The 15,897-nt window shown below is 35.7% G+C and overlaps 1 protein-coding gene across 2 annotated transcripts in view; it reads right to left on the reverse strand.

Moving 5' to 3' along the window:
* Nucleotides 1-11,098: 11,098 nt before the first annotated feature.
* The window catches only part of stac (SH3 and cysteine rich domain), a 28,803-nt gene continuing 24,004 nt past the window's right edge, over nt 11,099-15,897 (reverse strand). For both annotated transcript variants that reach the window (XM_067367724.1, XM_067367723.1), the window contains 5 exons: nt 15,740-15,807; nt 14,640-14,734; nt 13,798-13,849; nt 12,430-12,567; nt 11,099-12,347 (listed from right to left, as the gene is read on the reverse strand). In XM_067367724.1, coding sequence (XP_067223825.1) covers nt 12,249-12,347; nt 12,430-12,567; nt 13,798-13,849; nt 14,640-14,734; nt 15,740-15,807 — 452 coding nt within the window. In that variant the 3' untranslated portion in view covers nt 11,099-12,248. The remainder of the gene's footprint in view (nt 12,348-12,429; nt 12,568-13,797; nt 13,850-14,639; nt 14,735-15,739; nt 15,808-15,897) is intronic.

Below are 15,897 nucleotides of genomic sequence, written 5' to 3' on the forward strand. Positions count from 1 at the left end.
ACAGACCAGTGTCAAAGTGTGAAACACGTGACATCGTTATAACCAGACACACTGCTGTCTAGTTCATAAAATCATTGGAGACGCTGCAATGTGACAGGATGAATATTCTTGCATGTGCAAAAATATATAAATTACACACAAAAGGAAAAAAACATGGTGATTAATGGTAATTTTACTTTATTTTATTTTCATTTATTTATGATGACTGAAACTGTGTTAGCAGTTCTTTTCGTCTGGAGGGTGAAAACTGTTTACTCATGTCCTGTAAAAAAGCTGACAGAAATGTATAGTAATACCACACCACCACAGTGCTAAACGGTTGCTTTAAATTTTACTGCTTCGTTTGAGACGCATTTTCAGTTTTTCTTTTAGCAAGTGTGAGAAAATGAGAAACACTATATAATACAATTATATAATACAATACACTATATAATACAATTATATAATACAATACACTATATAATACAATTATATAATACAAATATATTACAATAGAAAATGCTTATTTAAAATTGTAATAATATTTTACAATATTACTGTTTTTACTGTATTTTTGATCAGCAGCCATTGTGAGCATAAGAAACTTAAAAAAAAAAAATCTAACAAACTAAACTTTTGAATGATAGTGTACATTACTATAACTGTAATGTCTCTTTTGGTTAATCTAATCTTCACATCATTGATTTACCAGTTCTCTAGAACTAATCACTTCATCAACCCGAAACACTGTGTAGCCATCGAGTTTCGTGAAGCTTGCATCTGGTAAACTGCTGTTCTGCTAATGCGGTTTTCACTTAATGTCAGTATTTGAAGAATGTTTTTAATTTTACTGTGCATATACTAAAAAACACACGCTATACTAATCTGGAAGCATTCTTGATCTGTTATACCAAGTAACTGTTTGATAACTGCTGCAAAAAAAATCACCTGTAGAGGACACTCTTGGTTATCCCAAGAAAACTGAAAACATAACTTTATTGTCATAAAATGTTTGAAGTGGAACTACATTTTTAAATTTCTCCAATCATGTGTAAGAAATCATAATACATATATGACAATACAATTCTAGGCTTGAAGCTTTCACATAGTTTGCATGTTCAATCTGTTTGCACAATTTTAATTTGTCTGTTGGCATTCACAATATTAGGCCTACTTTCACTTTCTCTTTTCATATCACACATTTATCACATAAATATAATAAAAATCACTTAATTGTGTAAGACTGATGCTGGACTATCTGGACCAAGAGAGGGCTACTCTTTGAGAAAACAAAGGAAATTAACATTTGGACTCTCTCTTGCGAAATTAACATCCCCATCCGAGACGCGATCACACTAAGTCAATCACACCTGCCTTAATCTACATTTCCTTTTCTTCACCGCCTCTTCCCCCATCTCTTCCCTCTACATGCAGAGATGACCTGAAAATCACCCAAAATCTAGATGGTGAACAATCACCACAGAATGCTATACATGTTTGGTATCGTTTGAAATGTCTCAGTGCAACTGGTACAATGGTCTCATCTACATGGAAGTAAACCAAAGGTATTAAAGGTTTTAAGAGTTTAGAGATACTTTGGTTGCAACCGTGGGAGTGCCCCTTTCCCAGGGTCCTTCATCCAAACTACCTCCTGTTCCACAGCAAGGTGCGATCTCCCTAGGTCTGTGACCCTAGTCAATGCAAATTCTGATTACAAGTTCATGCCCCACATTGGGATATGTGTTGTCTTGGTCTTGAGTATTTAACCCTTGTGTGGTCTTCGTTTGGGAAGTACACTCAGGGTCTTCAGGGTCTCCAGGGTCTCCACAGACCCGAGGCAACAAAATGCAATTTTGTAACAAAATACCTGTTTTTTTTTAAACAAATGTTACTCCATTTTTACTCCATGTTTGTGCAGTTTTTGGAGGATTTATCATATTTTTAAAAAAAAAAAAAAAAAAAAAAAAAAAAAAATATATATATATATATATATATATATATATATATATATATATATATATATATATATATATATATATATATTTTTTTTTTTTTTAAATAAGTTTTTATACAAAAACAGCTTATGTAAAATTCACTTTATAAAAGACCCACATTTCTACATTTCATTCATGGGGATAACATGGATAATTTGACATGGTTTAGTGTATGATTTTTGCCCATCTTTTGGAAAATGCAGTTATAAAAGTAAAAAAAAAAATAATAATTTTTACCAGTAGATGGCTGCAAAGCTCCACTATTTGCTACGTGCTATTTGACTGACATCTTTTCACAAGTATTTTTCAGTTGGATTCATATCTAAATATTCTGAATAATAAAGGCTACTTTTTGTCAAAGTTTTGTATTTTTTGTAATGAAAAAAAAAAAAATCAGTTTTTCAATATTGTTACATTATGACACCCCGCTTAGAAATTGGACAAAATTCATCCTCAAAATCAACATTTTTTAAAAACTTATTTAAGTACAAAAAATGCTAGACTTTGACAAAAAAGTATTTTTTTATTGTCATAATTGTGATTTCATAATATTTAGATATAAATCTAACTGAAAAAAACTTGTGAAAAGATGTCTTTCAGTCATTCAAATAGCACATAGCAAATAGTGGAGCTCTGCAGCCGTCTACTGGTAAAAGTGATATTTCTTTTACTTTTATAACTGCATTTTCAAAAAGATGGGCAAAAATCTTACACTAAACCATGTCAACTTATCCATGTTATCCCCATGAATGAAAGTTAGAAATGTGGTTCTTTTATAAAGTGAATTTTATATAAGCTGTTTTTGTATAACAAATATATAATTTATATATATATATATATATATATATAAAATAAAAATTTAAAAGATATGACAAATCCTCCAAAAACTGCACAATTATGAAGTAAAAACATTAATAACCCGAGTTTTTTTTTTTTTTTTTTTATTGTTACAAAATTATGTTTTGTTGCCTGGGGTTTGTGGAGCCCCCGAAGACTCTGAGTGTGACCTTTTTTACACTAACATAAAAACAAGAGATCACTCCAATTTTATTTTTCTTTGTAGATCTAGAAAGTGTTAACAACTTTACAAAGTTTCATGTCATGTGGACAAAGATAACTTTTGTTATTTTTTTTTATTTGAGCAAACGTCGTTTGGGGTCTGTGTCCAGACCCCAAAGACTATATAAGGGCTAAAGAAATGTTGCAAAAGGCTCTAGACGATTCCCAGGACACTCAGCAATGTGTATTATTCTAATGTCAGGTATGCATCTTACTCTATCTCTGTAACGGACTGACTGACTCGGGGAGATCCATTTGCAGCTTTATTGGTAACTCGTGGTCGTACAGGCAAAAGTCAGGGATTGGCAACAGCAGTGTAATAGACAAGGCAGAATCAGAAACAGTACCAGGCAATTGGTAGAGACAGGCGGCAATCAGGACAGAGGTAATCTGTATCCAGGCAGAGAGTTCACAAGGCAGGCGGCAGACGGGGTTCAGAGGGTTAAGGCAGTCCAAGGCCATACACAAAAGATCAATACACAGGAGAAAACGATCAGAAATGTTAGCCAGGCAAAACAAGACTTCGCGAATCACGAAGGGCTGTGAGAGTCTTTTAAAGTCCGTGGGATAGGGAACAGGTGTGAGCGGGCGTGGTCGAGTAATCAGTCCAGGTATGTGGTGTGGGAAATGTAGTCCAGAAGTGGTTAGTACTCCGGTGAGGGTGCCTTCAGGTGGTGAGAGGAGGGAGCCACAAAGACCGTTTCTGTGACAATCTCTGAGCATTCGATGTTTTGTATTGATCATTTTTGAATTGATTATGTAATTGGCATGATACATTTACCTGGCTAATAAATTGTCACATTTGATTTTATTCTGACTTACTCTGAAATTATTGACTTCAGTAGATTACGATGTATCCATTGTTACTGCAAATCTGCGTCAGGTTAGTAACGGACTAAATCCAGTTTTGAGTGGAGCATATGGCACGCCAACTGTGATTTTAGAGCTCTGACTAACGTTTGACATTAATTCAAGTGTACTTAGACTGTAAAGGCTAAAAAGGGAATTTACGTTTAGGACAACAAAATGTTGATCGACCAACCTAAATAGGGTGAGCCTTACCTCTGTTTAATGTAATGCTACTCTAGCTAATGCCTCGTTTCCACTGAGCGGTACGGTACGGTTCGGTTCGGTACGGTACGCATTTTTTCCCGTTTCCATTATCAAAAGTTGTGAATGGTACCCTAATTCCGAACCGTACCGTACCACTTTTTTGGGACCCTTTCGTTGGGGTACCAAGCACAACAGTATCGTACCAAAAGGGTGGAGCTACACTCTGCAGAACGTTGATTGGTTGACAGAGAATCGTCACTTGCGCGTGCTACAAGGGGAATGACAACACAAGAGGCGCCACACACACACATGTGGTTCAGACAATGCGTGCATTAATTATCTTCACTTCATGTAGGCTATATAACAAAACATAATATAAAACACAACCCTGCCTCTTTTCGTTTTTATTTAAAAAATATGAAACCTATTAATGTGTGATTCAGGCAATATGTGCACATGTACTCTGATTATCTTCACTGTATGTAGCCTATAATAAAATGACATGAAATAAGACAAAACAACATTCTTTTTTTGTTAAACGTCAGTTTTAATTATCAATAATAACCATTATAAATAAAATATGAGAAGCTATAGGCTACAATAAGAAATAAAGACAAGCAAACAATTCAGTCAAACGTACAGCGCACTAACGGTAAAGTTAAATAAATATAAAGTTATAAAACTTCATTTTCCCCTCGACCAAAACGATTTGCCCGGGAACAAATTATAAATTCATGAGACCAAAGATTGCCCATTATACACAAGATGAATGATATCTTGTTTTTAACCATTACAGAGACATCAGAGCCAGCGGCGAATGTCAGAAGGATTAGCCGAGGTACAGCTGCTCTCGGCTGGGTACATGAGCACCGAGCGCCCGGTGATCGCCTGGATCTCACAACTCCGACAACGTCAGATCAAATTTTCAAATAGGCGCTATCTTTATAAATTAACCACAGATTTGAGATTTAAACAACTACATTCTCGCCTGAAAAACTTTTAAAACTACATTTCATGACACAGTAAAATAGTTTTTAAATTACGCGGGTTTTCCAATATTATGTTCCTGCACAACCGGAGGCTGCAGTTTCAGGACCGCAGATCTAGGACCGCAGTTCTAGGACCCTAGTTTTTCATGACAGCGCCACCTACCGTACTGGATGATATAGCGATGGCTGCAGTTTCAGAGAGGTTAATTACTAAGTGTGCTTTGAGTCACAATTTTAAATTTAAACATGAATTTACACAAAATATAAATGAAAATTGTATATCAATTTTAAAACAATTGTAAAAAATGGAGAACTTTAAGTCTTAGTCTCTTGAATTATACAGTATATTGATTAACCTCCTTAAAGTGAATTAGCTCATTATCAAGTAAGTTAAAGTTGGAATCAGCGTATGCAGTCACTAAATTACAGCCGATATTTTAAAGGTTGTTGAGAGGCAAGACAAGACACAAGAATGATTCAAGAATGTTTGTTTGTTTGTTTATTTATATGTATGTCATTTTTGCGACAACAGCACCAAAGCGAACCCCTTTTCCATCAGTTGCTGCATGGATAGAATGGCTGTAGGCTTCAACTCTAGAGAAAGATAGAGCCAGAGACAGAGAGAGAGAGAGACAGAGAGAGATAAATAAGAAACATTTGTTTAACATATTCAACTGGAATGTATATTATATATATTTTATACTTAAATATGGTAAAACAACAAATATTAAGCCACTATTCACACTAATACATTAAGCTGCAGGTAAATCTTACAAACCTTACATCAACCATGCTCTTGTCATCTGATAAGTTTAATTAATGTGCTGGCTAGATTCACTTATAATACTTCGTCATTAAAACTCAACAAGGATTTATGAAATCATGGCCACGAATTAACATCGTAGTAATTAATAAAACTAGCTCACAAATTCTTAATTTGGTGGGAATTAATTATTAATTAATAGTTAGCAGTTCTCAATATGTAAACTTCGCACCGTTTAAACGTTATCAAATAAAACTTAATTACATATCGGTACTCACCGTCTGATTGCTGTCCACATTGTTCATCTTTAATTAGTGTTGATCCAGTACGGTAGGTGGCGCTGTCACGAAAAACTAGGGTCCTAGAACCGCGGTCCTAGAAATGCGGTCCTGAAACTGCAGCCTCCGGTTGTGCAGGAATACCCTTCTCGGGTTTTCTCCTCCGCTTGCTGGTAGGTGCTGCGGCATGGACGTCTGAACTTTGCAATCTTGGTATTCTGAAACACCGAATGCAAAACTCGTCTTCTTTTTGTGACAGACAGCCACAAGCCGAGAAGCAAGAACAAGATCTGCTGTAGTATGTCCTCCATTGTTGTTTACTATATCGTTTTCTTCTTCGCGCGAGAATGACGTCGATCACTATTTTCCGGCTACACCACGCCTATACGCCAAGGGTACTGTTTGCGGTGGAAACGCAAGCCTGATCAAGGTGTACCGCTCCGAACCGTACCGAACTGTACCGAACCGAACCGTACCGCTCAGTGGAAACGAGGCATAAGTGTACATGGGAAACCATGGCATAATAACCAAACCAAAGCTACTATCAGAGGAGTAATAATGGTCAGCATATCTGTAGTAGTGGTTGTGACCTCTGACTAGAGTTAGTGTTACTTTAATTCAAGTGTATACAGATCTATGGGGACTAAACAAATACTTTTAGATAGAGCAAGCATGAAAGCGGCCTTCTAAACAGTATAGTCAATTACCTCTGTCTAGTGACCGACGAGTTTGTGATCGTGGGCCCGCATAATTAATGAATGGCCAGTGCGAGGACCCTATGGACTCTGACAACCGAATGAACGAGTACAATAAGAGTAAAGAGTTAAATAGAATATTCAAATGTAGAGCTAAATTATTATACAAATGACCAATAACAGCTCTCAGTGATGTGTGTCGGGTCCCCGCTATGATAACAGTGACTTTATCAAATGTTTACAGAACAAGCGGGAACCCAGTGTGCCTGCAGCTTTCTCTATTTCTGTTTTATTACGTTATAGAAAGCCTAAGGCCTTTTCAAACCGTTTGGCAAACCCATTTAATCTGCTACCTATTACACGTCAAACTAAGATTACTGTAGAGACAGAAAGTAAGACTGTTAAGTTAGCACTTCTAAACATTCGTTCACTTAAAAATAAATCACTTCTAGTCAATGACTTAATAACCACAAACAACCTAGATTTTATGCTTCTAAATGAAACATGGCTTGAAGACAGCTGCAGTGCAACAATCCTGAATGAAACAGCCCCTCCTAACTTTACTTTTATGAGTGTCTGCAGAGCTGTTAGGAGAGGTGGAGGTGTAGCTGCTCTATTTAAAGATGTCTATCAATGCAAGCAAGTGTCATTTGGTGATTACTTGTCTTTCGAATACTTGGGTATTGTATTAAAAGGTGCTCCTCGCATTCTACTTATAGTTATCTAAAGGCCTCCAAAATACTCTCCAGCCTTTGTGGAGGACTTTACAGAACTGTTATCAGCAATTTCCTCAGAGTTTGACTGTTTTGCTATTACTGGGGACTTTAACATCCACATAGAAAATGCAGAATCCAATATGGCAAAAGAAATCATAACTGTTTTGAATACTTTTGATCTGACTCAGCATGTACATGGACCTACACACAATCGTGGACACACTCTAGATTTAATTATCAGTAAGGGTCTAAACATTTCATCCATTGTCATTAAGGATGTAGCGCTATCTGATCATTTCTGTATTTTCTTTGAAATATTGATCTGTCCGACTGTTGAAGCTAGATCTGTCTCGGTCAAAAAGCGATGCTTAAATGAGAACACTAGTGCACTGTTTATGAAGGCTATATCTTTAACACCAAGCATATCTGCAAACTCTGTTAACTAGCCAATTAACTGCTATAATATCATGAAAAGTTTAGAATCACAATTGTACTTGCCTATGTACCCATTCTGCTACCAAACACTAGGACAACATTAGTTTATGTTCATTCTCCTCCAAGCATGAATAATATGTAATCTGCACAAAGCAAAAATGACTTTTATATTAGTGCATTCTCTCTAGAAACCCCAAACACTTCCTCTGGGGATTTTAATCATGGTTCGTTCTCTGTCATTTTTATTTATTTATATATTTCCCCTTGGTTTGTAGACAATTTGAACAGAGATGCACTGGAGAATTTATATTCCAGTGTCAAAAAAGTAGAACAACATAGGCTAAAGGTGGTGTGAGGTGGAGCTTGTACAGTGCATTTGAACATAGCTAAACGTGGCACTTGCGTAGTTTTGAACACATGGGAGACGTTCTAGCAATGACCACTTGTGTTGCTGGGTGAACAACAACAGATTTCCAGGCATCTGATCAAATTGAAGGCCAACTCTATTACCAGCCTCACTGCAGACTCGCTGACGGCAGTGACAGCACAGGGCGATGGCAAAACTAGAATCAACGATGAACAATGTCTGCACTCAGCTCATTTAGTCAATTCCACCCGCAGCCATCAGACATTACAGCGCCTCTTTATAAAAATAAAACCTTGTGTAATGATGCTGAACATGTACCTGGTTTTCATCATGACTGGTCAAAAGTGCCATTAAACTGTCTGATTTAACACAAATGCAACTTATTGGTTGTAGTAAAATGACCTTGGAGGACTCCAGTGTGTTAATATTAGGCTACTGTAATATTTTTGCAGTGTTTGTCCGATTTTTAGTTTTGTATATTGCAATGGTCTATTTTTTCTTAGCAGAAGCTTAAGGTAATATAGTTATACAGATATTTTAAACCAATTTTTCATATATATATTTTTCTATTAAATGTAGGCTAGGCAATTTCAGAGTGGGTAGCAATAGCAAGCTAGCTCTAAAAGCATAAGATCCCACCCTCCCTTCAGAGCACTCTCTCTAAAGACACGCCTCCTTCAAAAGATATTAACGCACACAGCAGTCTGCAAAGCGTCACAAGATGAGAGACGGTGTTAAATTACCTCATGTCTCAAAGCATAAAATAAAAATAATAATGAACGTAAACAACTTCAGAGCTTTTACTTGTACCACCTGACTGCTGCAGATTCATTTCAGCATTGAACGCATAAATCCAAATCTGAGGATACGAACAACTCCAGATAGAGCATCAGGGGTTGACCTGTACGGTTACCACATGGTGGACCAAATGCACATTTTTTGGTCTTGAGACTTCCACAGAAGATACTTATATTATTGTTTTCTTTCAGGATGTGAAGAGAGTTTTAACCAGAATAACAAAAGATTTTTTTTTTTTTTTAAATGTACCTACCCTACCTTTAAAGGTGCCGTAGAACGTCTTTTCAAAAGATGTAATATAAGTCTAAGGTGTCCCCTGAATGTGTCTGTGAAGTTTCAGCTCCAAATACCCCATAGTTTTTTAAAATAAATTTTATAACTGCCTATTTTGGGGCATCATTAACTATGCACCGATTCAGGCTGCGCGGCCCCTTTAAATCTCTCGCTCCCAGCCCTCCCGAGCATTCATGCTGCATGCATCGGATCATGTGAGTATAGTATTTATTTGGATGTTTACATTTGATTCTGAATGAGTTTGAGGCTGTGCTCTGTGGATAAAGCTAACATTACACACTGTTGGAGAGATTTATAAAGAATGAAGTTGTGTTTATGAATTATACAGACTGCAAGTGTTTAAAAATGAAAATAGCGACGGCTCTTGTCTCCGTGAATACAGTAATAAACGATGGTAACTTTAACCACATTTAACAGTACATTAGCAACATGCTAACGAAACATTTAGAAAGACAATTTACAAATATCACTAAAAATATCATGGATCATGTCAGTTATTATCGCTCCATCTGCCATTTTTCGCTATTGTTCTTGCTTGCTTACCTAGTCTGATGATTCAGCTGTGCACAGATCCAGACATTAATACTGGCTGCCGTTGTGTAATGCTTGAACATGAGCTTGCATATGCAAATATCGGGGGCGTACATATTAATGATCCCGACTGTTACGTAACAGTCAGTGTTATGTTGAGATTCGCCTGTTCTTCGGAGGTCTTTTAAACAAATGAGATTTACATAAGAAGGAGGAAACAATGGAGTTTGAGACTCACTGTATGTCATTTCCATGTACTGAACTCTTGTTATTCAACTATGCTGAGGTAAATTCAATTTTTGATTCTAGGGCACCTTTAAATGTGTAAAACCTCTAAATGTAATAAAGCACAGCACAATCAGATCAATAAATAAACTTTAATTCTGTACATAAAGTATAAACAGAAATATCATCATGATGCTATACAATCAGCCAGCTTCATTGAGCTAAAATGAAAAGATTATCAAAAGACCGGACTAGAGTTAAATTATATATATTTATATCAGCTCTGTGCAACATCTTATTAAGAGACAGAGATTATGTATCATTTAAAAGGGACAACACATGATGCCTATATTATTTGACTAGACTCAAATAATAATAATAACTTTCATTTAAAAATCTTTACTGTAATCATCTTCTTCATTCATACCTGCTGTGATGGTGCAGCAAATACCTATTTCTGCTTCATTTAGCTTTTAATATTCAAAATTCGAACATCAAATTGTTCTTTTCTTATAATGCCTTGTTTTTACTTAATAAAAGATAATCGGTATGACATGTAGCACATATAAAATGTTTGAGAAATCAAGACACTGCTGAGCACACTAGGACATTAAAACATGTCAAGATTTGTTGGCTGAAACCCTTGTCCACATGGTTTTATCACAGTCCAGGGGGTGTGTTTGATCAAAGAATGTTATTTCTGCCTTGTATTAGAAGTAACATCTGAAAACACTGACACAGCTGAGATCTGTTCTTTCCTGCTCTTTCCTCAGAAGCATGAGTGGAAAATAACATTTTGAAAGCAAGTTAAATAAAAATAAATTGTCAAATTATGAAGTGTTACTGAAACAAAATAAAATACAAAATAAAAAAATAATAATAGTAAAAAATAAATTAAATAATAAATAAACACCTGCACATTTATAAAAAAAAAAAAAAAGCCTGAAAAAGAACATATTATATAGCAACCGACATGTATTGGATTTTATGAAAAATCTGAAGAAAAATGTTAAAATATGTTGTCTTAATTAAGATTTCAAAACAGCGTGAAGTGAGTTTTGATGCTATAGTGAATACTTGATAGTTAAAATGTTGCACCAACATTCAATAAATTAAATACAGAAAACACAATTCTCTCAGATCAGAAAAAAAAAGACATACATTTAACAGTTAAAGCGATAGTTCACCAAAAAATAAAAATTATCCCATAATTTACTCACCCTCAAGCTTTCCTAGATGTATATGACTTTCTTCTTTCAGCCAAACACAATTGGATTTACAATTTTAAAAATATCCTTGCTCTTCCAAGCTTTTAATGGGAATGAATGGTGCCATTTTTTTGAAGCCCAAAAAAGCGCATCCATCCATCATAAAAGCTCCAGGGTTTAATAAAGTCGTTCTGAAGCGAAGCGATTCATTTTCATAAGAAAAAAAAACTATTTTTATAAACTGTAAAAACTTTATAAACTGTAATCACTATAAACCTTGGAAGAGCTGGATATTTTCGAATATAACTCTGATACACCTAGGATGAGTAAATTATGGGATCATTTTCATTTTTGGCGAACTATCCCTTTAATGAAACACACATGCAATGGCCCCAAAAAGTATTTGGACAATTGAGCTAAACTTGAAGTATGCATTGCATTAGATTTCAAAATATCAAACCAAGTGGCATTTAAAGAAATATAGTTTTAGGTTTTAAATGATATAACACATACACTGTTAAAAGAACCTTGACAGTAGTTGGTTAAAAAAAAATGGCTTAGAAAAGTGAAATTAGTTCTGAGAAAAGCATGGCATCATTTGTTTGCAGATAATTTGATAGTTTTGTTAGTAAATGAAATGTTTTGAATTTTTAGGTGCAACTTAGGTGTCCAAATACTCTTTGGAGTCAGTGTACATTCTTCCTTTGTCACTGAGGGAGACAGGGGTTAGAACAGGGCTGTTCTGATCCCTCCTGAGAGCCCTGCAGTGTCTGCTCACCCTACAGGTGGCAGGAGGCAGTGCTGGAGTCATAGCTCTGGAAAGTCTCTTTTTCTTTAACCATTTCTTTTCTCCATTCTTTCATTTCATATATTCTCCAGGACGTCACAGGGAACGAATCCTCTCTTTTTTCCACTGGCTACTCTGATGAAGCCATTATGTTCATCCTCACTGCTGACACAAATCTGAAAGTGTGTTGATACAGCAGCGTTATCAAGCTGTTTGTGGCAGGAATCCAAGTTAGAAATTATTAAGAAATGTACTCACTTGTCCCTCTTTCAGGGTGATCTGCCCTTGTTCCTTACAGCCAATAAAGGTTCGGTGACATCTGAACACCCTGTCGCCTGCCCTCACCTGATGCGCAAAGGATGCTGGGAAAAAACCTATTCTATCCTCAATCACACCCTGGAATTGTTAGTAAGATACACAAGAACAAATATTTTAACTCACAGAAACGTATCTAAGCAATAAGGTACGAGAGGCTGTGCTGTATCATGAATAAGTCACTTATAAGTGACTTATTCACGATACAGCACTGGCCTCGAGTACCTTATTGCTTTGATAAAACGGTTACCACACAATAGAAATATTAAATCCAGAAATATGTATCAATGCAACTTTCCTGAATTAAACTTTTACCAAAAGCCTTCCTTCCACCGGAAAAAATAGTCCCTGACCATGAACAGCAACAGAAGTTACATTATTACGCCATTAGATGGAGGCAAAGACTGTATGAGTGTGTCAGTCAGTAGCAAAGACTTTTACATTGAAAAGACTGAATTGTTGTGAACATGGAACAAGATGCAACAGACAAATGCTTTGACTAGTGCTGTCAGTCACGGGAAAACCCCTTAACTGTTAAAAGGACAAGATAATACATCGGACATTTAAACAGATTTTTTATTATGAACATAGGACTGACCTGAAGGAAAATGCTAAAACTGAATGCAGGTAATAAATTCACTCGCTCACTCGATCTCTTTCTCACAATACTCTTCTACATAATACAGTAAGCTTCAATGAAAAATATCAATTGAGAACAAACACTTTACGTTGCTAAGAGTGGTTGCTAAGGGTGTTGTGTAGTGATACACAGAACCGTTGGGTGAAGCGATCATAGTCGTGTTTTATCGTGAATAAAACACAGCTATTGACCAGTCAGAATCAAGGACAGGAACTGTTTAAAATATACTGTTGATTAAAGCCATACCATTTGACATAAAAACTAATTTTGATCTGTTTGCAACATTCATATAGACCACTTTAATGATTTTTTTATGGTGCTTTGGTGTCATTTTTTGCAGCTTTAATCTGCAAATCAATTTGTAATTGCATGGAAAGGGGAATTGAAACATTTTCTGTATATTCAATTTTGAAATGCTTCAATGGAACCAACCAAATATCATGTTAACCATCTATTGGTGGTGAACTGCATTACAGATTTGTATATTTATAAACAATGTATATTTATGTATTTCTTTTTATGCATTTCTAATTTACTATTTGTGACCATCATTGTTTTAAATCATCAAGTTACAGAATGATGCAGAATGTCGCATAAAGAAGAGAATCAATTTTTAACCATGAAAGTGGAAATCTTGGATCAAAAAGTCTGCAAATTTGTCATGATTTTACCTTCCACCAGTCATCATTAGAATCATCTGCCAGGATTATTCGATCTCCGGGTCTGCAGGGAGACAGGAACACATTAGGACAAATTAGTACATTTCATATCCTTTCAATAATACAAAAAGAATTTTGGAATTAACTTTGGATTGAAAGCTTTGATGAGTGTGAAATTCTCGTTACATGAAGCCAACTCAGAGGTGATTAGGGCTCCCAAGTAAGACTCCATTTGTCAGTCTTTGACATTACGTCAAATGTGACTGACAGATAGGGAACGCTGTGCAGTTGCCCATATTCTGAAGTAATTTTGCAAGTGTGACCGCACCTTAATCAAAAGGTCAGCATCTATTTAAACAAAGTCTTAATAGCAACAACATAAAAGCAGTCTAAGCAGAAAACTGAAAAGCTACAACTTTTTTCCCCATCAAAACTCATATTTATTCAAGAGAATGCTTGTCAATGTAGGTAAGCACACAGTGTGTGTTCTGCATACTAAGAAACCCTGAGCTAATCATTATCATCAAGAAGTTGTCCAGCAGACAGCCGACAGCCAACAGCCTCCCCGTGACAACTAATTGCATATCCTGTTGAGGATATATTGGATGGGAATAGAGGAATTACAAATTATCACATGATACAGGTGTAAAGACTCAAATCAGCTGTGACACTGAATAACTCATCACTTCTCTAGTGTGTGTGTGTGTGTGTGTGTGTGTGTGTGTGTCTGTGTGTGAGGAATCAAGAAGTTTATTATAGCTTTTAGTAGAATACTAGCATCTGCTGTTGATACCACAAAATAAATACTGGAAAGAAATAAAACAGCAGCTTATGCCTCCTTGCTTTCCTCTCACCTCATTTCCAAGTCTTGGTTGTCTTGGGGGGTGAATCCAAACAAAGCCACATAAGTATTGAGCAGCATGGGGTCCCTCTTCAGCTCTCTGTTTGACTACAGTTTAAACAAACAGGGACATAAACAGAAAGAGACTATTAAAAATATAGAGTGACTTCTGAATTTGAATATTTCAGATTTAATTTATGTAATGCAATGAAAGGAAAATATTAATAATGAAATATTATTGCCAGAAGGATAAGTTAAATAAAGAATTATTCCAGAATCCAAACATTACTGGGCTGCAGACTTTGGCTAAGGTGGATGCATTTCTTAAATTTGGACTTTTTCCACCAGCTCCTGGGAAATTGTGAGTACAAGCAGACACACGCACACGCACACGCACACACACACACACACACACACACACACACACACACACACACACACACACACACACACACACACACACACACACACACACACACACACTCAAATGACCTCAGAATAGTTCAGATGCGATTAAATCCTGACACAGAATCATGAGTGAATGAAGTGCAGCTAGCTAGCTCATATCAACGTCAGAAAGAATCGACACAAACCATTTAAAATTCTGACTAAGCTTCATTATAAAATGCATTTTCCTCTGACCTAAAATAACATGGTCTCTATACCTTTTCTTTCTTAAAAAGGTTAATTTTCAGAAAGCAAACAGGCGAGAACAGGGCTAAAGAGTAGCTATGAATGAAAAAATGTTTTTTCAGGATTTTTGATGAATAAAAAGCTCAAAAGAACAGCATTTATTTGAAATATTTCAAATTTTTTGTAACAATGAAAAGTCAACACTTTTGAGCATCCTTGGTAAATAATAATAATTTTTTTTTTTTTTAAACTTACTGACCCCAAACTTTCTAACAGTAGTGCACCTCATATTTGTTTTACTGTTTAATTTATGTGGATATGGTGACAACTGCCCCTCCCCCTTTTTTGGGTATCCAAGACTTTAAGGAATTTGCCTATATTGACTGATCTATAGACACCTGACAGCTGTCAATGGCATAATAAACAACAGCATAAAAAATATTATACAAAGTGTGTAAAAAGAGATTTTGTGATGCTTACAGATGATTCTTCTGATTTCCTTTCAGTAATATGAAAATGTTCTGTTCCATTCTCCAAGGGTGTAAAAACTAAAACAGTAGAGGAAAAATCAGTGAATAAAGACTGTAATTCAAGTACAGATCTGTTGATACTGAGGCACTCATGGTTTTCTTATTAAT

This window comes from Chanodichthys erythropterus, chromosome 18, assembly GCF_024489055.1.
Source record: "Chanodichthys erythropterus isolate Z2021 chromosome 18, ASM2448905v1, whole genome shotgun sequence".
Taxonomy (NCBI): domain Eukaryota; kingdom Metazoa; phylum Chordata; class Actinopteri; order Cypriniformes; family Xenocyprididae; genus Chanodichthys; species Chanodichthys erythropterus.